Consider the following 26,500-nt stretch of genomic DNA (forward strand, 5'->3'; position numbering starts at 1 on the left):
GCGCTAAAACCCGCGCGTATTTTAACTCTCATGTCTGAGAGCGGATACGTGTTGGCAAAACAGCTCCCTCGTTTTCAGGTCTGAAAAGTCTGAGTGTGGGAGGGGTTGTGAGGAAGAAGGTGGCTTGTCCTTATATTCAGCGCCAGGATCAAACAAACAAACTGCCCTCTAAGCTCCTGGCTTTGGGAGAGACCCAGGTGTAGTCAGCAGCGCGGAGAATTAGGCAAAGGCAGGATCTAGCTTTCTAAAACTTTCTGGTTCTTAATAAATACGAATAAAATAATACGAATAAAATAAAAAAATATATAATTAATTAATAGCACCATCGACTCCGACAGGGGATCGACCCCCCTCCCTATTCCACTAACAGTGCGGCAAAATCCCTGCCCACAACAGGGGCTCCCGTAAGAAATAAAAACCTCAGACCGATGCCCCTTGTGCAGCCCTGCGCGTTAAAGGGGCGATTCACGCCCCGGGAGTCTCTCGCTTCCCCCTCCCATGGAAAGTTTGGCGCTGGAGGTTGGTTTTGGGAGACACCCAATCCTTAGAGAACGCCACGGCCTACCTAGCCGGGGAGGGGGGGGGGGGGGGGTCACGTGATCCGGGCCATACAATTGCCCTGCTGTAAAGCGAAGGGAACCACTTTAACTCCGAGATTAGCAGCGAAAGGAGCCAGTTAACGCAGATAGGGGAGCTGGGTCAAACCCTATCAGAGCGATACCACTCCCTTCAAAGGGGAAGGCGGCGGGGGGATTAAAGTCACCGATTCTTTACTGGGGAAGGGGGGGGTTCAAATCAGTCCCTCTTTTTGCTGGAATTTCCCCGAGGATTTGGATTCAGCTGCTGCTGAATTCCCACCCAGCCATGCACGGTTTTGCTCCTTCCCCGCTGCACTGTAAGTACTTCTCGGCGAATTTATCTGCCAGCTGCCCTTATCTCGGAGATAATGCCGGGGAGTCGGGAGGTTTCCCGATGGGATTCTGTTAGCTTTGCGAGGCAGCTAGTGATATTGCTCCGTGATTTACGTGGTCTCTGATTTAAAAAAAAAATCCCATTTTCAGAGGGTCCTTTTATAGAGGAGCCAGATTAGGATTTTTTTTTCGCTTCTTATCAAGGAAGCAGCAGGATCCTGATGTGGAGAGGAGCCTTTCCTCCCACCCCTGCGCAACAGGCCGGGGGAATTAGCAACACGTTGAATTCTTCGCTTTGCTTTCTCGTTCCGAAAGATCTTTGTCATGCCCCCCTTTCTGTTGCTCCCGTGTGCAAGAGCTGATCGGGTTAGCTTCCCACCGAGGCCCATTACTTACAGCACAGCCACGATTGCTGAGTTGTTTTTAAAAAGACACCGAATTTGCTGACTTCTTAAAATCGCCGAGGAAGTTGTAGGGTTGTGTTGCGACTTATTATTGTGGCTCTTGAGTAGACTGATGGCTGAAAGCGAACAGTAATTTCTCTTCCTGGCAGGGTTAAACACAAATGACGTTATTTATATGGCAGGAAAGTCTTCTAGAAAAGTGCTGATTTTATGTGTTGTGTTTGTGTTCATTATAGAATTGAAAAAATATCTTTAAAAAAAAAAGAAACCAAGAATCAGCTACAGGACAATATTAAATGGTTAAAACGACTTCAGGGTTTTTATTTGTCCAAGTCGATGTTGTAAAGAAAAAGCAAATCGCATTAGAACTTGGCGAAATGTACATGGGAAGCAGAATATTTGTGAAGAAATCCTTTTAAAAAAACCTCTTAATAACAAAAGTTAAGCGCATTTGTTTAAAACACAGAAGTACCCCGTTTGAAATACTATTTTATTTTATGTAGCCTAAATGTAACTTTGGGACTCTTGAGTGGCGTCTCTATAGATAGACACTAAAGCAAAATCCACAATATATATTATTTAGTGCAAAGCCAATATTTATATAAGTAACACTATATATTTCAATACATATGATGCGAAATATACACAATAAATATAAACTATATACGTTGTATATGATCGTGCCTATGTATGTCATTGTATGTGTGGTATAATTATGTATGTTGTATATGATTGTGCCTATGTATATAATTGTATGTGTGGTATAATAAGATATGTTGGATATGTGTGTTGTATTATGCAATATAATAATACCCAATATAGTGAATTTTCTCTGTAGAGTGAATTGTTATGGATAATACTGGCAAACTGAATAACTAAAAGGGGAATCGGATCTGAACTAAACATCTGCAGCTGGCAATAATCCAAACCTTTAATTCTCACCCGGTGCTTCTTCCCATCCTAATTCTTTTCGTCGTATTTTGCCGCGATCGCCTTCACCGAAGACGTGTTAAAACATCCCTCCTCTTGCAGCGGTGTCCGTGTGGAAGGACAGGTGCAAGAGGCTGCTGCGAACCAACCCGGGGTTTGGTTTTTTTTACGATATAATAGTTGTGCCATAAAAAAAAGTTCATATCTCGCTGCTTTCATGTTTCAGGTGCCTGTAACTGTTACTGAGCCGAGCCCGAACATCTGGAGCCAGCTGCAGGGCAGCCCCGCTTCTCATGCCAAACTCCCAGCCCTTGACATAGGAATCTTTACGCTTCACCCCCACAGAAAACTTCTGCGCCACCTGAGCGGCTGCTTTTCCCGACCCACGGCTGCCCCGGGCCTCGGCCCCGCTTTGGAGGATATAAAATGTATCAGAGTTTAGCCCTCGCCCCCAACCATGGGCAATCGGCTTATTCCCACGACTCCAGCAATTTCCTGCACTCGTCGGCCAGCTCCCCGGTGTACGTGCCCACCCCCCGGGTGCCCTCCATGCTGCAGACCCTGCCTTACCTGCAAGGCTGCGAGACAGCCCACCAGAGCCACCCCCTGGGCAACCACCCGGGCTGGGCGCAGACCGGCGCCGAGGCCTCCGCCTTCAACCCCAGCAGCCCTCACCCGTCCTCGGGCTTCCCCTACTCGCACAGCCCGCCCGTCAGCAACAGCGCCGGCCGGGAGGGAGCCTACCAGAGCCCGCTGCTCCTGGGCAGCGGGGCCCGCGAGCAGTACGGCAACGCCCTGGTGCGCTCGGTCAATGGATCCTACTCCAGCCCCTACCCGGCCTACGTGAGCCCGGAGATGCCTCCCTCCTGGACCGCGGGGCACTTCGAAAGCAGCGTCCTGCACAGTCTCCAGAGCAGGCAGGCGGCCTTGCCGGGCAGGAGATCCACTTTCGGTAGGTGACCGCCCCGGGCCCCGCTGAGCCCCCTTCCCAGCCCCCCAGGAGCTCTCCCTTCCGGCGGCCCCGGGGTGGGTTTAGCTATTTTTTAAGATGCAAATGGTGTGTAAGGCACCCGCTTCTCCAGCTTCGGTGGGCAGCAGGAGCCGCTCCCGAAAGTGCTGCTAGGAGCCTCGTGGGACCCGAAAACTCACCCCAAAGAGCCCAGCGTGTTAATGCAGGGCCCGGTCCTTGTGCCCAAGCAGCGCCTGACTCTGCCCCGCTGGCATGAATGGGGCTATCTGAGGAGTCAGGTGATGGGAGCAATGAGGCAGGAGAATCTGACCCCTGAGTTTTAAGTGAACCTTAAGGAAAAGATGGTTCTCTAGAAAGACCTCCTGTGTCTTTAGCCCTAGGAAGGGTCCAGTGGTGGAAACAGCTGCCCCCTCCGCTCCCCAGGCCGGAGCTGGGTTGTTGCCACGTGAATGCCAGGGTCTAGATATATATGAAGGGGAAAGAAGACGTTTAGAAAGGAGAGTAGTTTCCCTGGAGGACAGAAAAAAATGGAGGTTGTTTAAACGCCTTGCCTTTTACCCCAAATGATCTCTCCTTTCTACCATATCGACTTCGTGCCTTCGCCTCAATACTTGCCCTTGTGTTTGAATTAGGAGGGCAGATTTATGGCTCCTTCCCTTTTAAGTAATTTATTGTGGTAAATTAGTTTATATTTGAACAGACTCTTGGTCTCCTAATTCGCCTTCACCCAAACAATTCCCCAACTGCATCAATCTGCTGCCTCTGGAGAGACGGTGAAATCTAGTCAGGCGTTGAACAATAAAACCCGCTTCAATTCGTTTTTATCCACACGGAGAGCCCTTTTAAATCAAGTTCCTAGCCAACTTTCCAGCTTCTCCCCCTCTGCTCAATAAATAGGACCAGCTCTGGTTTATAACTCATGGGTCTATTCTTCTCCTAAGATTATGTTTTGAAAAGTACTTTAAAATCCACTTCAGGATCTCATCCTTATCATCTTTACTGCTGTGAATCGAATTATCTTATCTCTCTAGTGAGAACAAAGTAAACTAGGAAAAAACGCCTCCACTCCATGTTTCTTACGAACTTTCCCAAATTGCGGATCCTACTTTCTTCTACTGCACTTTAAACAGATGCTTCCTTATGATTTCTGGGAATCGTTTTGATTTGCCTTTGAAAGTCATGTACAATCTTTTTTTTCCCACTGAATTAGTAGGATCCCCTGATGACTTGAACTGTAACTCTCCAATGCGCCTAAAGCAAATGTTAATTCCATAGAAATCCCCCCAGTTTATAAACTATCCCCTTTTCTGCTGAGAGATGTGGGTTCCTCGCAAAGTCATTCGCTGTGCCCTGCGTTTTGTATGTTGTTGGCCTTCCAAAATGCAGTGTTCAGGAATCTCTTCTCGTTATTTATTTTTTGCTCTTAGATCATGTAAGCGAGGGTGAAGTGCCCTAACACAACAAAAAGTCCAAACTTTGATTTTTTAAGGATCGCTTCTTTAAGAAGTTCAAAGAAGGTGAAACCAGGAGTGCATTTTTATTTGGAAAGAAAACAGGCAATTTTCAAACCACGAATAACAGCTTCTTCCAGATGGGGAGGGAGGGAGTTATTTCAGGAAAAAAAATGAGGCTTTAAATCAACTTACACTAAGACTGAAATAATAGGGGTTGCTCCGTATCGCCGGCTTGTAAAATAACTGAGGCAAAACTCTACAGCTGGGAGATACACAAAGCTAGTCAGACAAACAAACCCTTTCACTTTCCCTTCTGATTTCTGGAAGAAGGGGGTCAGATCTCACTCTGAAATGTCTAGTCCAGTGCCTCATGAATATATCCTATTTGGGGAGTTAGATGGGGAAGTATACACGTGTACCTATGTGCAAAATCGGTGTGTGTTTGAAACCCAGGTCATTCTTGAGTGTGTGTATTTATAGGTGTGTGTAACAGATGTGCCTGTATGTGGGTATGTACACACACAGCACATTTATTTTATAGCCAACGTTTATTGTACATATATGTTCTATAGCCACATGCAATCAGATGTGTGTGTCTGCAGCCACCTACGATTTCAAACTCCGCCAGCGCTGGTACTGGGAGCTGGAAGATTGACTCGAGAAAGCTGACCCCCTCCCCCCCCCCCCTTCCTCGGCGAGTCTGTCATTTGTCAGCTCGAAGCTCTAGGTGTGATTGATACCCACAGGCCAGCATCCCCCGACGTTGTACATCAGCCATAGACATTCCAGCAGGCCTTCCCCAGCCTGCTTGTCGCCACCAGTCAGCAACCAACCCCGTTTGATTGAAATCAGGAAAGTCTTCCAGTTCCCTCTCCCCCCCTCCACCCTCCTCCTTTTATCATCTTACAATAACATCATAGCGATCATTTATTTTTACAACCGAGCTGGGCTGCACCCGGCCCGCTTCCAGCCACATGAGAAGCGGTTTCTGGGGAGCCCGCAGGGAAATGAAATCAGATCCATCTTCATTATCGCCCCTGGCCCGGGATATTTATTTATTTATTTTTAGAAATCATTAAATGATACATTAAAAGGTTAAATAAAAAGGAAAACGGGGGGCGAGGGCGGAGGCTCCTTTCTCTTTCTTGCCCAGATCGTGGAGACACGGGAGAGGGCTGCTAAAAGCAGGGATGGGGGTTAATTGAACTGGGTCCTGGCTCGCAGGTCCCCTCTGGTGCTTTGCAATGGATCCTCAGCCCAGTGAAGCCATAGGGGAGAGTCCTGCTTCAAAACCCAGGCTCCCACGAGGGTCGGCAGAGACGAACTTGGGCTGATACATTCGCCTGGATTTCTTCCTCGCGCTCCGCTGCGGCTGGAGTCAATGGGAGTTTTGCAGCTGACATCCCTGGGTCTGACACCTCTCCAGGGCATGAAAAGTGGGAGCCCGGCTGAGTGATGGGATGAGCAAACCGACCTGGCTATCGGCTGCCATCTCTGCTTAAGCAGAACTCCCCTATTCATAGCCCTGGGACAGGGCCCTCAGCTATTTCCGCCTAGGATTTATTTCATACGGGACAAATCCAGGACAGGTGAGATGAGGAGAAATCTTTGAAGCCAGTGGCAAAACTCCCTTTGACTTCCACAGGGCCAGGATTTCACGCGTGGGGTTTTCACCTGCGATCTGGAGGTGGGCAAAACGGTCAGGGACTCCAGTGGGAGTCGTGATAGGGCGGGATCTTCCCTTAACATCTTATTTCTGATCCTTATTTACCGTGGCTCTCAGTCACTCCCCAGGTTCTGTTTCCCTTCTTCCAGCGGAGTTTTTTCTCCTGAGTCGCGGTTTCGGTGGCGCCCTGGTGTGTTATTTTCAGTGGTGATGTTACAACTATTTGCCATGTAGGGATCCTGGTAGGCCAGAGAACAGCTAGGGACACACAGCACAGTCCTTTGCTGGAGCCAGGCGGGACGCCCCGGCGTATCTGACCCGTGGTGTCCCGGGGCTGTTTGCTCCTGCAAAGACTCGTAGGAATTATTCGGGACACCTGAATGCGCAGCAGCCCAGTGCTCTCCCATAGCGTCCCCCAGAGCAATCGGTGCTTAACGGGCCAGGGAATGACGTGTTTTGCCTTTTATTCCTCCGAAGACAAAACGGGGTTCCTTTGAGGACAGGCCCGCTGGCTCTGGGTCGCCTGGGATCCCGGGCCGGGGGGAGGGACCCTGTCCGGGGAAGGGGGCGAGCGCCTAACGAGCTGCCTTTGGGTCAGTTTCAGAGTACCTGGAAGAATTCCCCGGGGATGGCAGAGAGTGTGTGAACTGCGGGGCGATGTCCACCCCGCTCTGGAGGAAGGATGGCACCGGGCACTATCTGTGCAACGCCTGCGGGCTCTATCACAAAATGAATGGCATCAACCGACCGCTCATCAAGCCACAGAAGAGGCTGGTAAGGCTGGCAACCCCCAACCGCCCCTCTCTGCCCCCTGTGCCCCGCACCGCGCTAGGGAAGCGGGGATCTGTGCCCGCGCCAGGCTCTGGCTAGAGGGGGTGGTTCGTGCGCTCCGGGGAGCGGGGGAGAGGCGAGTGAGGTTCTTTCTTCTGGCCCCGGAGATGTTGCAGCTCCGAGGAATCCAGCTGAGACGTGAACTCGTCAGTGTTATCGCAGCAATCTCAGCCCGGTTTGTGCCGTTGGTCGGTGGCGATCGATCACGCCGGATGAGGATGATATTATTGTTCAAGAGTCGTTAGCTGTTATTGGCCGATGTAAATACAGCGAGCACACCCCACCCGCCCCGTTTGAGCTGTTGAGTAGGTAAAGGTGGAAGGATGAAATGACACAAACGGAGACATTTTAGAACCTACTACTTCTGGGCAAGTTTGCAAGAAAATGAACTCGCTATTTACACAGCTACTGCACCACGGGTGGTAGTCCTACAGGATTGATTTGAAAGGACAGAAAGCGATAGGCTAAGAAACCAAAGGTTGTATGTTTCCTCTGGCATATGATTTATCTAATCAGAATAGAGTGGCATGATCTCCCCTCACTCGTTCCCACAAAGAGAAATCCAGTTGCTTGCTTTAAAAATAATAATAATAAATAGTATTTGACAAGGGGTAAAACCCCTTAACCGACATCTAGATCTGAGAGCAGTTGGGAGCTTTCGTTTTGCAAGGTAGAATGAAATTAACCTTGGTAAGCGCGGGTTCTCTTGTCCTCTTTCCTCTCTGTCCACTTGCCTGGTATTTCAAACAAAGGACAGGGCTTCTTCCTAGACTGGGGAAAACCTTTAATGTCTGGGGCTGTATAAAAGCAGAAACTAAAGAGAGAAGCAAACTATGTCATGTCCCTTTTTGTTTTGTTTTTAATATGACCACCTTTTCATTACCCCGGGGACTGGCCTTTCTCTAAATATTTTGTTATCCCCTCTATCAACAAAAAGTCTGTTTAAATTCAGGGGAAGTTATTCAATGTTCATTTGACATATTTTGACACTGTTCTTTAAAAAGAAAAGAAAAAGCCTGGAGCTTAATTGGGATTCTAGGATACAGTGGCCAGTTAAAACAATATTGAGTGCAAGAGACCATTGTGTGTTTATAGTGTAGAAGAAGTGAATTCGCTGTTCATGTCAATAATAAAGTTATCGTTCCAAAGTTTTGCCTCTTGAGACCACTGAAATTTCCCCCTATAATGCCTAACAAAAAAACTCAACATATTTTGGAAGGCTACCAAAGATAGATTAAAATGATCTATAGAGTGTCTGACTGTGATCCTCTGTTGGGTTTTTGATCACTTTGGATGTATTTTATTGGGATAAATACATGTGTGCACATGTATGCATTGCTCTCTTAGAAGTAAGGAGTAGACAACTAAGAATCTACCAAAGGAAAATACAGCCAGGTTAGCTAGAGAATAAAAAATAGATATTAATGGGAATAAAGATCTAAAAAATGAGGGTCAATGCTACAGGACTGTATTTACATTTAAATGCTAACATGAGTAGCTGTGGTTTTCTGCCTCCAATGTATAAGGACCTCTTCAAGTGACAGGCAGAGATCTATTAGGACCCTCTAGTTATTTAACGTGCTTATTATTGAATGCAGGAATTCACAGCTCCAGACACATTGGTGGATACAGGCTGATCAATAAAACACATGTATGAACGCTGAGGATATTTTTAATATTGCTCTCAAATAGGAAAGGCCTGGTTCTGTGCATAGAGCTCTAACTAAGTATGCCTATCACCTTTCCAGAGCGCCTTGTGCATTTCTGGGTTTGCAGAAAAGTTTTCCCAGGTAGGCTGCCCAAGACCAAGAGAGAGGTTTGAGTTCTGCCCTAAACACAAGTTCCCCAGCTCCCACCCTGTTGTCCTGCTTCCACAGTCACAGTTAGTGCTAAAGTCAATGGATGTGTGCTGCCTGAATGCGGCTCTTCGAGGAGGCTGATCAGATATCATGGCTCGGTGCTAATTGAGAGGAGCCATTTTTCAAGCGAACACCTAAAAAAAAATGGTTGGTAGAAGAATGCCTGGGCCCCATACAAAGTCAGGAACCACTTTGATAGATTGTGGCTGAGGGTTGTTTAAATTAGCTGAAAAATGCAACCGGGGAGTTACTAAGTGGTGTGGCATGGGTCTGTCCTTGTGAAAACCTTGACCAAAACAAAGGCATTGCCTGTCGGGCACTAGCTAGTTGTGTGTTCAGTGAACAGGCTGATCTTGCAATTCTGCTTCAGGGGAATAGCCCCTTTGGAAGGTACAGGCTGGGCTCAAGGATAAAATGCCTACGGTCTCAATTTAAGGCCAGGCCCAGCTCCCATTAAAGTCCATCAGGCCTTTAAAAGATTGAAATAATTAATATATCTTAACAATCACTCTCCATAGTGTAAATGCCCTCAGGATAATAGGAAATTAAATGCCGTGCAACTAAGCAGTATTTTCAGATTAAATATGCCTCACAATTTCCAACCATTTTGATAATCACAGACACATAGAACAGGCATAGTGTCCGGTTAATATACAGTAGTGCATGCATCTCGATAGACAAACTGATTATCTATCCACTAGAATGCATGTTAGCCCCTCCTTCTAATTTACCTTTTAGACTGGGCTGAATACGGAACAACAAGTGATCACTGATCTAGCCTTACTTCCATTGAAGTCCATGAGAGCTTTGCCACTGATTTAATTGGAGCAGAGTTGTCCCTGGTTAAATAAATACTATAGGCTGGAATCACATACAGTCACTGGTGCATCTCTGGCTGTCAGCATTGGCTGAAGGATAGGTTATGGTTACTGTGTTCATTAGTTGCTGTATCTTTTCAGATTAAAACATTAATCTTACAGGTATTATACATTGGATTCCATCACAGTTGGGTCTCCTTGCAAGGGGGAGAAGGCATGTCTTTTTCATGTAAATTCACCTTTGATATTTTAATTTAGTTGTAAAAAGTTTCATCTTTTCACACTGCAGTGATTGGTAACAGAGCTCAGGGCTCGATCCCTCAAACTCTAAATCAGTCAAGCTAAACGCTAGTAAATGTTTAGGATGAGTCCTTAGTGAAATGAAGTTTCAGTTGGAAATAGATTTCTTTGCTAGAGTTTAGGGCATGAATGCTAATGTAAAGTCACTCATTTTTACACGTATGTCTCCAAAACTGCAAAGACATTTGCACGTGTTAACTTTACATGTGTATGTAATCTGTGCATGTGTGTGAAGTAAAGCATGTGTGCAGAATTAGGGCTTATAGATAATTTGGTAAAGACCTTAGTATTTTCGTATTAAAGACACTGTTATAGATATAATGTAAGAATATGAATAGGATACTACACTCATTACTCAGGTAAAACTCTTTGGATATCAATGGACAGCTTTGACCAAGAATTTACAGGATCAGATCCATATAGCTCAGGGATCCCTAAGAAGCCCATTTTCCTTTGCATGATGATAAATCTTACCAAGGTCACTATGCAGGGATTTTGGTTTTTAACAAAATATTTCGATGAACAATTACAATCTCTGTGCAACATTTGTGCTCAGTGAGCCTCAGTGTAAATTGTCTGTTTTCTATCATATTGCCACTGAAGCTTTGTTTACAAGTTATCCAGGCAGATGCGATTTTTTTAAATTAAAACTAACATGTATCAGTTAAACTGTTTTAGAAGTCTAGTGCCAATTTTTAATAAGATTTTTAATGGATTCCAACTTCTTATTATAACCCATTTCTTAAGAAAAACAACTGTTTTTAAAATGTAATTCTGCTGTATTTTGCTTTCTGGTATTTATTGATATCTTCAAAGCAGTCACTGGAGATAGTCAAGATGCTTGCGTCTGAATTAGAGCTGGGCAGGAACTGGTTTTTCTGTTTCACAGAAAATTCCATGATTTCAATTCTTTCCATTCCAAAATGGAACAAACCCCCCAAAATGTGAAATTTCCCCTTAAATCAAAATTTAAAAAAAATTCCGTGAATGGAAATGTTTTGTTTTGATAAAAATGAAACATTTCCTTCTGATTTTGCTTTTTTCTTACATTATACATAATATAATATCAAAACAAAATGTTTTTTCAAACCAGAAAATTAAAATGTTGCCTTCTCAAAATGAAACATTTTGACGTCAACAGAATGCTCCATCCCATTATTTTAAAACATAATTTAATTGAAATCCACGTTTCCATGGAATATTTTGCTTTCAATGAATCAGCATTTTCTGATGGAAAAACGTTCTGTCATTACTGCTGCTCAGAAGTTTTCTGTGTATAGTGTCTGTCTACTGGGGCAGATTCTGATCTCAGGTATAGTGATGTAAATCCAGAGCAACTCCACTGATTTTGAATAGTTTTTTTGTTGTGAGAACGGTGTAATAAAAAATACCCAGGGCCATATTCTGATCTGAATGATGCTGGCATTGTAACTGTTTTCAGAGCAGATGTTTCTCAGAGTTCTTTCAATACATATAGCAGATGAAATGGAGACAAATAAGTTGCACCATTATTAAGGGTGCATAGAGTTAGGGGAGGCTAATCTCACACCTTCCCACTTGTGTACTAGTCCAGGCTACCTAAGGACGCTGGGGCTATTTCCTATGCTGCAGGGGGTTAGGCCTGATCACTGCTCACCCATCCTTTATGCAACAGCCCCATCAGTAGAGCTGGTCAACAATTTTCTGATGCAATGGTTTTCTGTTGGAAAATGATGATTCAACAAAATCTAACCATTCCACTAGAATCTATCAATTTCACCAAAAAATCCAGTAGGAAATTATCAAAATGCTTCATTTTGACAATAATATACTAGAATGTAGTTGAAATGATCAAGTCAAAAAAGTTTTGATCTTATCAAAACTAAAGGGTTCAATGAGGTTGAAATGAAATATCTCAGAATATTTTGTGACGTGAACATGCAGAGATTTCGACTTTTTGTCCTGATTTGAGACAAAACCGAATTAAAAATCCTAGAATTTCCCATGGGATGGAAATTCAATTTTTCAACCAACTCTCCCCATAAGAGGAAAAGTGATCAAGTTAGAGATGGTTTCAGAGCTTAGTCCCACTTATTGCATGTTCTGAGCTCAAAACACAGATGTGTAACAGCCATTTGAAATGTCCAACATTACTTACCTACCATACTCCTCAGTGCCAGATTAGGAGGAACTGTTGTTAGTCTGTTATTTCTGATGGTACTTCCAAGCTGGGGGATGTAATGCATTTGCATATGTATATATTCAAAGCTCCAGGCTTGGCCGCATTGGGATATGCTGCTAAGGTTTTTTGTTGAAGTATTAGGACTTATTCATTGTTGGGGCTTTCCTGGTACAGGCCATCTGCCTAGCGCTGGGCAATCATTACTGACTAAATACTTTTAATTCCCAGTTTTTAGAGACGTAACCGCTAGGACTGACAAATGGAACTAATCTAACATATAGATAAACCCCAGTGCGTACAAGCCATCCTTCTTCTCACCAGCCCCAAATCTCAAGCTGTAGAGGTCTGGGGCCATGTGCAAAGTGTACTGCATGCAGGCCAGGTGTGTGTCTTAGGATTTGTCTACACTACAGAGGAAATTCGATCTAAGCTGCGCAATTTGAGTTACATGAATAGCATAACTCAAATCGACGTATCTTAGATCTACTTCCTGCAGAGTCCACACCACGCGATGTTGATGGGAGACGCTCTCCCATCGACTCCCCTTACTCTTCTCGATCTGGTGGAGTACAGGAGTCGACGGAAGAGCAATCTGCGGTCGATTTAGCGGGTCTTCACTAAATCGACCGCTGATGCATCGATCGCCGCTCGTCGATCCCCTGGTAAGTGTAGACAAGCCCTTAGTCTGTCTGGCAAGCTCTCACACAGCTCCTCTCCCTCACTCCCATCTCCCAAAGACTCCCTTTACCAGACACACTCATGCCTAGCCTCTCATTTTTACAGTCCAGGCAGTATCCTATTCAGGTCCGGATTCATGACCATGTGAAGGATTTTCTCTGGCCATGACAGGCCCTGGTAGGGACAGAGTTTTACACCTATAGGGTCTGATATGGCATCCATTGAAGTCAATGGCAAAGTTCTTATTGACTTAAGAGCTGCGGGATTGAGCTCCTAGTGAAGCGAACCTCATGCACCTCAGCCGTTTCGGACAGTTGAAAACACAAGATGCTCATGACAGCTGCTCTTTTTGCTGCAGCGATTGCTAGTGTGTTACTCCATTTGAAGTCAACAGGACCCTTGGCTGAGCAAGGAGGCTAGTACAGACTAATATCCTTTGGATTTGTCAGGAAAATAAATGGTCAGGTCTGATATATTTACATTTTAACAAGCCGCTGAGCATGTAACACCCATTCCCCAGAGGGCTAAACATGCACAGGAACTATTTTTCATCATTTTAAAGAAATTATTCACACACGATTCAATGCTGTGAACTGGAAAGGGAAAATATTGGGACCAGTTCCTGTAATCAACTCCACATAGGCAGACACTTGTACCCACCTGGAGGCCTGTGAACCAAAGTGTCTGATTGCAGCAGGGCTGGCTCCAGGCACCAGCTTAGCAAGCAGGTGCTTGGGGCAGCCACTCCAGAGAGGGGCGGCACATCCAGCTATTCGGTGGAGGGTCCCTCACTCCCTTTCGGAGCGAAGGACCTCTCGCTGAATTGCCGCAGATCGCAATCGCGGTTTTGTTTTGGTTTTTTTTGCTGCTTGGGGCGGCAAAACCCCTGGAGCCAGCCCTGGATTGCAGGATCAAGGGTTAGTCTATGGAAACCCACAACTGACATGTACAATTTCCATTGACTTCGGTGGGAATCCCCTGCACAGTGCTTTGGCCTTAAGAGGGCAGATTTTCAAAAGGACTTAGCTCCCATTTAGGCTCTGGAAGGGGCCAGATTTTCAGGCTAATTCAGGCACACAGCGCCTTTTTGAAAATCAAGCCATTAGTGTCACAATGGGAGCTGATCGATGCTGAGCCCTGGACAATCTAGCCCTTAATGTCAGAGTCACACTGGCATTTTTCTACTGGTATTTGAACACTGTTGTCCTTTTCTGTTATTCATCATATAAAAAAATTGGTTGTTCTGGTGATTTAAAAACAAAGTGACTGGTCCATCAGCAACCCGACAGCTGGAATACCAACCACTTCCTGCTGCAGTTACAAAATCCAGTCTCCAAATGAAGAAATGGCTCAGCCAGCATAGAACAAGCCAGTCTCTAGTCTCCATAAGCAAGATCATTTGAAAAAAGAATACAGTTCGGCTCCCATTCGTTCAGTGGCAAAACTCTCATTGTCTTCGCTAGAGTCAGGATCAGAACCACCTGGGAAACAGGTTTAAACCCCAAGGCATAAGGCAGAAGTGGGAGGGCAAAAAGGGGTGAAACTGAAGATGGCTGTGCTCTGGTTCTAAGGGCATGTCTACACTACAGCCACTTCAGCAGCACAGTTACGGCGCTGCAGCCGTGCCACTGTAGCATGGACACTTCCTACATGGATGGAAGGGTTTTTCCCCCATCCATGTAGTTAATCCACCCCTCAAAAGGAGGTAGCTAGGTTGACTAAAGAATTATTCCATCAAACTAGCCGGGTCTACACGGGATTAAGTCAACCTAACTACATTACACAGCTGGAGACAACATTTTTCATAGCCTGGAGCGACATCGTTTGATTGATCTAATCTCTAAGAGTAAACCAGGCCTAAGGGGCCCTGTACTGCCATTCCTATGTAACAAACCTTCCACTGATAGAAGCTCTGCAGAAATGCGTCCTAAGCAATTGTTAACATCACAGTGTCTATATTAGTTACCAACAGTTGAGTAAAGGAAGTTGGAGTGAGCTCTCAATACACTCCAGGAAACGGACCCATGTCTTCTTGTCCAGTTTATCCCTATTGTTTTCCCTTTGTTCCTATTTGAAGTCTTACAACAGACTTGGTGCTTGTGGTTGTTGTTATTTAATTAACTTTGAAATATCTGAGCTGAACAAATTCCACAAGGATTAATTTTTAAGATACATGTTGTCATCCTAAGTCTGATTTCTCCCTGCCCTCCATAAAACCATTGTTTACATTCCCCCCCAAAAAAGTCGAGTTTCAGGGTTTCACATTTGCTTTGATTTTGCTAAGTCCTAGACTTTTTAAAAAAATGTTTTCTGCACAGAATTTTTCTGTGCAATATCCCTGCATAGCTTGGTTGGTAGTAAAAGTGTGCTGTACTTGAACCAGTGAATTCAATGAAACACTGAAGTCTTGTTAAGATGAGGAACCATTGAATTACAGTCCCTTACAGTGTATAGCAATATATACATTGTAGTAAAATAATGCTCTGTTGTTTGTATCTTATGAGCTTCATTCTGGAACCAGCCTAGACAGATATTCCACTATGTATTATTTTGCCTGCTGGATATGCTGCTTTTACTATGCAAAGTTGCATTAAAATAAAAGGCATATTTTGCACTAGAGATTTCAATATGACTGCACAGTACAGCAGGAATGGTATTTAGCAGTTTTGTGTACAGTAGTGTAGTCATGTATATGAAGATACGGTAAGTAAGAATAATACAGTTGCTAGCCCATTTTAGATGATACGGCAATGTTCTGTAAGTAGCATAGGCAGCAGTTTTGTGACATATCATTTTTTATTTCTGACATGAACAGAATGCAACCCTATTGATTTCCATAGAAAGCTATATTACTTAGTGATGGGCTGGGATGGAATTTTGTTTTATAGAGCATCTTTCATAGTCAAGGGATCTTGAAGCACTTTACCAAATAATAAGTTAGGCCCTGATCCTGAAAGCCCAGGCAACTGTGCATACGTGAGTAGTCCCATTGATTTTAATGGGACTGCTCATGTGTATAAAGTTAAGCTAATGCACAAGTGACCCTGTCCCACAGGTAACAAGCAGCTCGGAGCCCTGGCTCAAACTGAAGCCCCGGAATGCCTGAAGCACGATTCTCAGCCTAGGTGGAGGAATCTCTTTCTCTCCAGCAGGGCACAGTCCTGCAGCATGCTCAGAACACGCCTAATACCTGATACCTGTCAGACCCCACAGCAGAAAGGCTGGATGCAGGCCTCTAATAATGCAGTTTGGGGTCGACCAAAACTATATGCAAATCCAAGTCAAATTTGGCGAACGGTTTCACCCAAAAAAAGAAACGGAGAATTTTTCCCCCGAAAAAGTCAAAGTGTTTTGTTTTGACATTTTCAAAATAAAACGTGATGTTTTGTTTAGAAATGTAGGTGGATTTTTTTTGAAGGGTAAAAGCACCCAAAATGAAACGAAACAAAATGGAAAAAATGGGGGGGGGAATTGGTTTGGGTCAAATGAAACACAATATTTTTCAGATTCTTTTGGTTTGGCTGCCAAACCAAAAATATCAATTATCTGCTGGCTCTATTCTTAACTTGGTTCTTATTCAGTGAAAACGTCCACTAATTGTAAGATTGGGCCCTTTCTGAGGAATCAACTATTGTCCAAGTTACTGAGGTTGTAATTTTTTTTTTAAGGCAAACAGAGAACTTTTCACTGCAAATGTGGCACAGAAAAATACTACATGGTTACTGCTGCACCTCGTGAAATAATTTCAGTAGAGCATGAATACGCACATGGATCTGTTGTATGCAAGTTATTGCACTATTAGCCAAAAAAACCCAACAAAGAACAAAAAGGGAATTAAAATGATTAAAATGTTCTTATAATAAGAACAATGTTCTCATGAAAACCAATAACACCAATCACATTCTGAGCTGAGGAAGCAGGTTCGTTTGATAGAGAAGTTTCAGAAAAGAGTTAAAATAGCCATAATTTAACTCTTCACGCGTAGGTAATTCCACTTATAACATCCTTCGGGGACCTTGACTTGGGGTTTGAGCTTAAATACCATGTTAACTGATGGGTATCTAGATCTGTGCAAAATGTATGATGTGTTTTGATTAACTGTCTCATCAGTTTCAGTTCATGTGTTTTCCCACCCCTTGAGTTTTAGGCTCATTCAAAGCTAGAATGGCAAAGGAACTCAAATTAATAATCCTCAGTTCTTATATGGTGTTTTTTTATCAGCGGATTTCAAACTTGTGTGTTTTGCAACACTCTGCCTTGTGTCTGGGTTTGTATGGTTTCATGAGACATCTCAGTGATCCAGATTTCAGAGGTTTCACAAAGGTTCATTTGACCAAGAAGACCTACCAGTTGCCCACCTGTAGCAAGCTGTCTAATGACCCTATTCCCCCACAGTTATGCCTGTCTAAAGTGGCAACAAGTTTTGCTGAGTTTTGATTTGATGGTTTTGGGTTTCAAAGGTATTTTCTATGAAACTCCCCTGCTTTCATTTCCATGTTCCGAGTCTCTGATGGCTTTGTGGTTTTCTGTAAACACTCAGACAGCTCCACAGAGGGCCCATCCTCTGTTAATTCTGAGTTTCTTGGCCCAGTAGCTCGGTCAGACCTTCATGTAGCTAACTTTAGCGTACGTTTTATTAAATATGCTCAGACGAATGATTCCAAGAGCTTTATCAGCAGCAGTTGGCTGTCAAGTGCAGCCCATGAAGGGCTTTTTGTTTAAGTGTATGCTACATTTATATAAATAAACACTGGAGTACAATGTTGAAGTCAACAACTTCCTAGACAAGGTCAGAATGCTACAATGGTGGACTTGGGTTGGAGGCGGGGAAGGGCAAGAACGCTCTTTCTTTTAAGTAAACTGCTGGGAAATTAGCAATAACATTTTGTACCTTTTGTCCTTCAGTCAGCAAAAGTAGCCTTGACTGTGTCTTTCTTGCTGCAGTGGAAAGTTAAATCACAATGGGCAACTTCAGAGAATGTTTAAAGTTTTTTAGACCCAGTATTTTGGTAACCCTGGGCCTGATCACGCTCCCAGTGACTTCCCTAGGAGAAGGAGATGGCCCCGTGGTCTGTAAACTTATTTGAAACAGCAATTTATTAAAACTATCTTATAGTTGGTTCTGAAATGCCGTCAGTTACATATTACCCACTCTACCATCACAGAACTGCTAGGTGACTGATGATGCAAAGATTACAGAGTAGGAAGGATTTTCTACTGAGTTAGGCATTGAACTGGAACTGAGGAGATGCGGTTTCTATTCCCAGCTCAGCCACTGACTTCAGACTTGCTTTAGTCCATACAAGAGGGTGTAACTTTTAGTCTGCGCTAGGGTATCACACACTAAATGACCCAGGTGGACCCTGCTGGTGCACACTAACGTAGTATCATTTGAAATCGGACCACAATAACGTGAACCAGGGAAATTTTAGTGCGCACCAGCAGGGTCTACATGGGCCATTTAGTGCACAATACCCAAGCACAGACTAAAATTGACACCTGTATGGTGTGGACTAGAATGCTGTGTTGACAAATTCTTTGTGTCTGACCTTGGAGAAGTCATTTCATCTACCCGGTGCCCCAGTTCCCCATTTGTTTAGTGGAAATAGCACTTTCCTGTCTCGCAGTGGTGGGGAGAGAATAAAATCCATTAGTGATTTGAGGCCCTCAAATATGAGGGTGTTGAAGGCTATAGAAGTATCTAGATAGGAAGACCACTTTGGTGCCATGCCTAGTATTGGAATTCAGTGGTTAGGACCCCAATTTTCACTCTGACCTCATGTCATGAGACCTACTTGATCATCCTGGGCGGTGGGTCCAGCCCCTCAGGTATTACTGGTCCTGCTAACACTTAAGGGTGGGACTTTCCAAAGCTCTCAGTACTGGCCTTACTCTACATCCAGTCAGTGGTAGAAATCCCTCACTCTTCAGCGAGGACAGCTAGGCCAAAACCCTCCCCTTAATACCAGATGTGGTCCTTACTATTGTGGGTCGGCCCATTGGCTTGCTGTATGTGCTGCTTCCATGGGACTATTGATGATAGGAGAGACTAGGGGACTGTTTGCAGGCTGGGTTGTGCCAATTCTGCAAGGTGCTGATCTCCTCCTTCTCTGGCTGAGTTAGCTGAGGACGCTCAGCTCCACACAAGACGTGAGCTAGGCAAATGGGGCCCAATAGGAGTTAAGGAGGTATATGTGAGGGCAGGATTTTGCCCAGCCTAGGTATATACCAGCTATAACATGACCCCATCCCTCTTCCTCAGGTCGGAAATTGCTAGGGAAAGATTTTGAACCTCATTAACTTCTTCTCTGTGCAAAAGTAATCCGCTCGCATCTCAGAGTTATGTTTTGACAGGTTATTTTTTGAAAAATAAATAATGTATAAAGGAATATAATGAGTTGCGGAAGCTGCTTCGCTTAGCAACCAGTGACTCAAAGCGCGTTCCGTCCCTTTGCCTTCCCTGTCTTCTGAAACGCAAATCTGATCTGCACTTTCCAGCTAACCTTGTAAAACGTGTCATTTTTATTCCGTCTCCCTTTACCCAATTTGTCACAATGCTTAGTAATGATATGAGGCAATAATGGAAAAACAAAACAGATTTGGAATTCTTTGTTACTTGCATCACCCAACATCCATCCCCGCGATGAATTGACGTTTTTGTCCCCAGGCTCAAACACCTGAATGTGGCGATAGTCCATGATATTAAATATGGCACCAGTATTACACTTACTGAAGTCTCCTGTTCAAATAGCTGGAATGCCTAAAGCTAAGAGACCTTAAAATGAAACGCCCATAAGATGACAAGCTAAAACCCTGTGTTGAGAGCTCTGAATTTCCCACTAGCTGAGAACACGATTGACAGAGACAGGCCTGCTGCTTCTGCCAAATGTTTCTGCTTCCAGCTAAAGAAACATTAGCTTTGGGACCTGTCCTGCAGTCAAGCCACCCACAAAAATTGGAATTAATTGGTGTTTGGAAAGTGCTTTGGGCTCTTTAGATGAGAGGCAGGAGATGCAGGAAGTTCAAAGGATCATTCTTTTTTTATGAACCCCTCCCAAGCCCAGACACCACTGATGATTTACACCACGGATCAGTCTGGCCCCCATTAACTTTAACAGTTAATTTAAATCGACAGCATTTTTCTATGGCGTTTGCAACATTTCTGCTTTCAAAACATGGATAATAATTCTTATAAGACCCGTCTCCCTCCGAGTGGATCACTTGGAAATTATTGCACCATGTTATGAAATATTAGTTCTCGGAACATATTTATTCAACATTAGTGGAAGGGATTAAAAGGATGTTTGCCAGGTTTATCAAGCTCCATAAAAGAACGTTTGCAAATCAAAGTGAGCTCACTGGACTGCTATTTCTTTGATGTGAATTTTGTTATCTTGTGCATTTAGTCAACATTTTTCATTGTCCAGGAAATCAGTGTAATTTGAGATTTTCCTTTTCTCCTTGCATGCAAACTCTTACTTTTCTTTTTTTTCACGTGTGTGGGGGTTTTTTTAGTCTTCATCGCGACGTGCTGGTCTTTGCTGCACTAACTGTCACACAACCAATACTACCCTCTGGAGACGGAATGCAGAAGGAGAACCAGTCTGCAATGCCTGCGGATTATACATGAAACTCCATGGGGTAAGGCACTCGTTTATCCTCTATAGGAAACCATTTTGTCTTTAATCATTTCCCACCAGGTTTAAAATATCCTGCTTTCACTTCCTATTGGAAGGGGCAGCTTTATCCAGTCCAGGAATTGCAAAGAATTCAGAAAAGAGCTAAAGGAATGATCTAAGGTCTGGAAAACATGGCTTATAGTGATAGACTTAAGAAACTCCGTCTGTTTTGTTTATCAAAGAGAAAGTTAAGAGGTGATTTTTATCGTGATCTACAAGAACACACATGGGGAAGACATTTCTGATAGTAGCTGGCTCTTTAATCTAGCACAGTGGTTCCCAAATAGGGGCGCGGCTTGTTCAGGATAAGCCTCTGGTGGGCTGGGCTGGTTTGTTTACCTGCCACGTCTGCAGGTTCGGCCAATCGCGGCTCCCACTGGTCACTGCTTCAGGCCAATGGGGGCTGCAGGAAGGGCGGCCAGCACATCCCTCAGCCCACGCCGCTTCCTGCAGCTCCCATTGGCTGAGAACGGTGAACCGCAGCCACTGGGAGCTGCGATCGGCCGAACCTGCAGATGCGGCAGGTAAACGAACCAGCCCGGCCCACCAGGGGTTTACCCTGAACAAGCCGTGCCCTTAGTTTGGGAACCACTGATCTAGCAGAAAAAGGCATAATGAAATTCAGTGGTTAGGAGCTGATGCTAGACAAATTCAGATTAGAAATAATGTGCACATGTTTAACAGTGATGATCATTAACTATTGGAACAATTTACCTAAGGACGTGGCGGATTCTCCATCACTTCAAGTCTTTAATTCAAGGTTTGCTGTCTTTCTAAAAGATCTGTTGTAAATCAAACAGAAGTTATGGGCCTGATGCGAAAATTACCGGGTGAGGTTCTCTAGCCTGTGTGATGCAGGAGGTCAGAGTAGATGGTTATAACAGACCCTTCTGGCCTTAAAATCTATTAATTTTAAAGACAGTAAATGCTTCTTTCCTGTCCATTATCTCAGGGACACCAGTGGTGTGGTGGTTTGATGATGTTTATCCACTCAGGGCAGGAACCACTAGTGAATTGTCCATAGACCACAAAACAGACTTAGTGCTTCAGCCTGGGCCAATTTGAGCCAATGCCCTAGAGGTTAACATCTCCCTATCCCATGACCATTCCCCGTGGGACATCCAGTGCCCCACACACTGGTGTAATTTAATAAGACACACTTGCAAAGGTCACTAATAAATCAGAAAAAGGAAAATAGGAAATAATGGGAAAAAAAACAAAATTTGTGTGAAAGCCTCAACTGTTCAGCCCTATACATCTTCCAGCCAAGGCCTGTTGTGGAGAAAAATAGCACTTAGTGAAGGACAAGGTCTTTGCACATGCTACAATATGTAAATATAAAAGCAACACGCGAGGTAGAACTCAGTACAATACAATATTAATGATTCCAAACTTTGTGGGTGTCAAGGTGCCACGACCTCTGGCAATGAAAAAGGAAAGCATCCAGACAAGGAAAAGGAAGCCTAAAAACATTACCAAAGGCAAAACCTCAACAGGTATGGTTCTTTTATTATATCTCCCTATGGCTTAGACCGTAAGTGGGGCCCAATGTTGTCAGTGATTCTACAGCTCTGGAATTGGCTAAAAAATGAATTCCTGCTACAGAATATGCCTGCAGAATCTAATCTTTCCTACAAAGAAAAAGAGTGTCTTTTAGTCTTTATGACGGGAAAGGAAATCCTCCAGATGTGAGCTGATGCAGTGTTGTTTCCCAGAGCCTCAAACAGGAGTACCATTCTTCTCATTGGGCTGTCCACTCATGTTGACGATGTAAATGGAAGTGCTGTTAGCTATTTCACTGCTGGGCATTTTAGAAGAAACATGCGGACACTGTATCCCTTGCTGTTGGATGGATGGAGCCTATAGGGGTGGGAGCAGTAGGGCAGCTGGGTATTGTCAAGAGTTGCTGGGGCAGAGGGATCTAGGAAAGGTTAAGAGATTATTTAAAAAATTCCCCTCAGAAACACTTAAGAGTATGTCCCTCCGCCCGTGCTGCTTCCAGCAGCCCCCATTGGCCCGGAGCAGCGAACTGTGGCCAGTGGGAGCTGCGATCGGCTGGACCTGTGGACGGGGCAGGTAAACAAACCGGCCCAGCCCGCCAGGGGCTTTCCCTACACAAGCGGCGACCCCAGTTTGAGAAACACTGCTCTAGCGTGTCACTTTCCAATCAGTTTTGGTTTTGCTGTGTTTTACCTGAGAAACAAACAAACAAACTACCACACAAAAAGTACTCTCATGCTACAATAATGCCATGAGATAGGAGATTCTCCCCTAAAAAGTCCAGGCAGCTATTAAAATATAAATGAGTTTTTCTTTGAGAACTGACTTATGTGTATGTTACTTTATCAACTTGTAACGGTTATCTTTCAGGGTCTACAACTTCAGCCACTAACTCCCCTTCTTCCATTACAAACTCAGACAGCACCGTCACTTTAAAAACCGAACCCAACGTGGCATCACAGTACCCCGGACAAACCATAGTGTCAGTCTCCCAGGTAAAGCTTGAGAACAGAGAGCTATTTGTATTCGTTCACATTGATTTTTTTGACTAGCTGGTACAGGACTAAGTAGTTTAATTGTCTGTTGCTATAACAAGCCAGTTTCATAATTAGACTCTCCCATCCACACCTCAAACTGTCTTCTAACCCATAAATGCACCTTTTGCTCTGGAAACCATTAGGCACAGATATAAAGGGTCACCACAAGTTTTATAGTTTGCACAGAGTCCCGTTCTACCCTTCTAAAGAGTACACAGCTCCAACTCTCATTGATGGCAATGGGAGTTACATCTAGGTAGCTGGGCTTGATTCTGATCTTGCTCCGTTGTAAATCAGGAATAACACAATGGAGTCAATGGAAAACCAGTGTAAGTGAGATTAGGAACTTGCAGAGTTCTTGACAGCTTTCTAGTCAGACAGGTATATACTCACCTGTGTGGAGTTTTCTTTATTGTTCTGCTGGCAATTAGAGGTGTAATTAACACTCATGAAAGTGCAGCGCAGAGTATTCCCTAGAGATCATTGCGTGTCAGACACATTTCCTGTCTCACGAGTTTGTCCGAATGGGTTGCATTGGGTGCATGGATTGGTGCTTTGTTTCTCTGGTGGAAGAGATGGCTCTAAATCAGGGCCGCCCAGAGGATTCCGGGGGCCTGGGTCTTCGGCGGCGGGGGGCCCCTGCTTCGGCGGGGGGGGGGGGTCCCTTCCATTCCGGGACCCGCTGTCGAAGTGCCCCGAAGACCCACGGCGGGAGCCCCTCGCCACCGAATTGCCACCGAAGCGGGACCCGCCACCGAAGTGCAGCCAGGTATTCGGCGGTAATTTGCCAGCGGGGGGTCATTCCGCCCCGGAGCAGAAGGACCCCCCGCCAGCAAAGAACCTGAGCGGAAGAAGGTCCAGGGGCCCGGGCCCCACAAGAGTTTTCTGGGCCCCCTGGAGCGAGTGAAGGACCCTGCTCCAGGGGCCCCGAAAACCTCTCATGGGGGCCCCTGCTGGACCCGGGGCCTGGGGCAAATTGCCCCTCTTGCCCCCCCCCTCTGGGCGGCCCTGCTCTAAATCAAAATGTTCTGACTGTGCATCATCTTTATATTGGGTCTAACCAAGCCCCTGAATCTGAACATGTCTGAATTGAAGGGAAGTTCCGACTGAGATCCCAACTGTGAGACTTGGTGCCCTCTCTAGTTTATAGTAGGGGTTCTTGGTTGACATTGATACGTTTGATTGGTGTTATGATTATAAAGAACATACATGTGCCCAAAGGTCTCTGAACGGGACACAATTCATCAATCAATCAATCAATCAATCACTCAGTTGAGCCTGGTATATCACAGGCTTCTTCCAGAGAGCTCTGCTAAAGCACTTTAGTCTTAGAATGAAGCAATTCTCTTGTCTAGTTCCAGGGTTCTCTTGCACATACAATTCTGGTAGGGTCTAATCTATCATATTAATGATCTGTCGTATTCATACTATTAAATTATGACAAATGTAACTATTCTTTTGCTAATGACATGGTGCGAGTAATGGGTTTATCTTACATCCCCTTAATTCCAAATTGGAACAGTGTCAGCTAAATTGCTGGGGTTTTCAACTGAGCCTAATGAAGATAGGCATCGAATTCCCATGACGTTTCGATGGAAGTCAGACACCAATTCCCTTAAGTTTCTTTGAAAATTCCATCCTAAGTGATTAGCTAGATGATTTTAGAGCTAGAGTATTGCATCACTGATCGAAGACAAATATAAATAAATAAAAGTAACTGTAACTCAATGTTCTCATTGAAACTCCTGCTTTCAATATATATTAAAATACATCTGTGGCTTTATAATAATTTCTCCTTATTATAATCTTCATAGGCTCAAAGCCAATCGGATGACACACTGGCCAGCGGCCATTCCGAGTTCAAATTTGAACCTGAGGATTACGCCTTCACTTCTGCTACCATGACTCAACAGTCAGGACTAAGCATTCCCCTCCGTCAGGACTCTTGGTGTGCACTGGCATTGGCCTAGAAACGAGGCTTCCACTAAAACACTTTGGACCAACCTTTCTACCTTCCCCGCTAATGGATAACAGGCAAAAGGAATGGCTGCCTTAGAGCTTTAGGACTGAAAGGTTTCAAGTAGTCAATATATGATTCTATGTTCAAAGACAGATTTCTCTCGGAAGCTGTGAGTGAAGGCTTAGAAAATGGTGGCTGTCCTTGGCCAAGTTCATTCTTCCTGACTGACGGGTTCGGTGGTACTCACTCCTCTAACAGCTTTCACTCTGCAGAAGTGAACTGGAGACGCCTCCCCAAAGCAAAAGAAACGGGGATGTCTCTCTTTTCATGAGGAATCCTTTATCTTCCCGAGACGAAACAAATAAATACATCCCAGAATCTATGTTTATTCACGATTATTTCTCCCTTCTATGACTCCTCTGTGTGCAATTTCTTCCACTTTCCTATAAAGACTGTGATAATATGGCACCAAGTAACTTAATTCTATTAACACGTAAACCGTGTTGCCTTCCTTATGTTTACTGGCCACGGCAGGAAAGGAAAAAAAAGACCCTGTTGTTTTAAACATATACTGTTTTATATTAAAAACAATCATCTCTATAGAGCATTAGCTTCTGAAGCATTTACTCTCTCAACACTGATCCCATGAGTCATCCATGAGATAAACACGCTGCTCTTCCAGTTCTATCTCCAAAGAATTTTTTTTTCTTTTTAGGCAAACCATGTGACAAAAATGGTCAAAATAGATTCCGATAATAATAATAAAAAAAATCTTGAAATGTCCTTTTTCTTTTGGGTTATTTTGTTGTTGTTTCCAGTATTGCCAACTCCAAGCATTCAAAAATCACAAGCAAAGCCCCTAAAATCATGAGATCAGCTTAAATTCATGAGCTTTTTTTTAAAAATCTAATAAATGTGTGGTTCTTTTTGTTTGCCTTCTGGTGTAGGACTGTTTAGAGTTCATGTTTTCAAGCTTTTCTCTTAAGTACAGGCATTACTTACAGACTCCTATGTTGGAGAACTCAGAGCTGGGATTATGGTCTGGGAATTGGCTCTGTAAAATGGCAGCCTGGTCTACACTAGGTCTATTTTCAGTGTGCATCCTGAGTCATGACTTCTTACTTTAGGGAGAAAATAAATTGTTCCTACTCTTTACTCCTGCCAGCAATAGAGAACCCTGCAGTTACAGGTGCATTGACATCAATGAAAGACTGCCCTTGACTTCAGTGGGAGCCCTTGCCATTGGCTTGCATGTGCTTTTGGATCAGCTCCTTAGATCAGGTGGTCTTATCACATAGGGTTCTCTATTCCTCTTGGTTGTGCAACAGCAAGACAAGTCAAA

General features: G+C 44.3%; 1 protein-coding gene across 1 annotated transcript; it reads left to right on the forward strand.

Annotated features, from left to right (window-relative positions):
• The first annotated feature begins 655 nt into the window (after positions 1-655).
• Positions 656-25,941, forward strand: GATA5 (GATA binding protein 5). Its single transcript, XM_044985884.1, has 7 exons — positions 656-895; positions 2,472-3,197; positions 6,934-7,109; positions 20,498-20,623; positions 22,070-22,157; positions 23,032-23,156; positions 25,013-25,941. The coding sequence occupies exons 2-7, from the start codon at positions 2,672-2,674 to the stop codon at positions 25,166-25,168; spliced, it is 1,197 nt and encodes a 398-aa protein (XP_044841819.1). The 5' UTR covers positions 656-895; positions 2,472-2,671; the 3' UTR covers positions 25,169-25,941.
• Positions 25,942-26,500: the final 559 nt, after the last annotated feature.

This window comes from Mauremys mutica, chromosome 13 (assembly GCF_020497125.1).
Source record: "Mauremys mutica isolate MM-2020 ecotype Southern chromosome 13, ASM2049712v1, whole genome shotgun sequence".
Taxonomy (NCBI): domain Eukaryota; kingdom Metazoa; phylum Chordata; order Testudines; family Geoemydidae; genus Mauremys; species Mauremys mutica.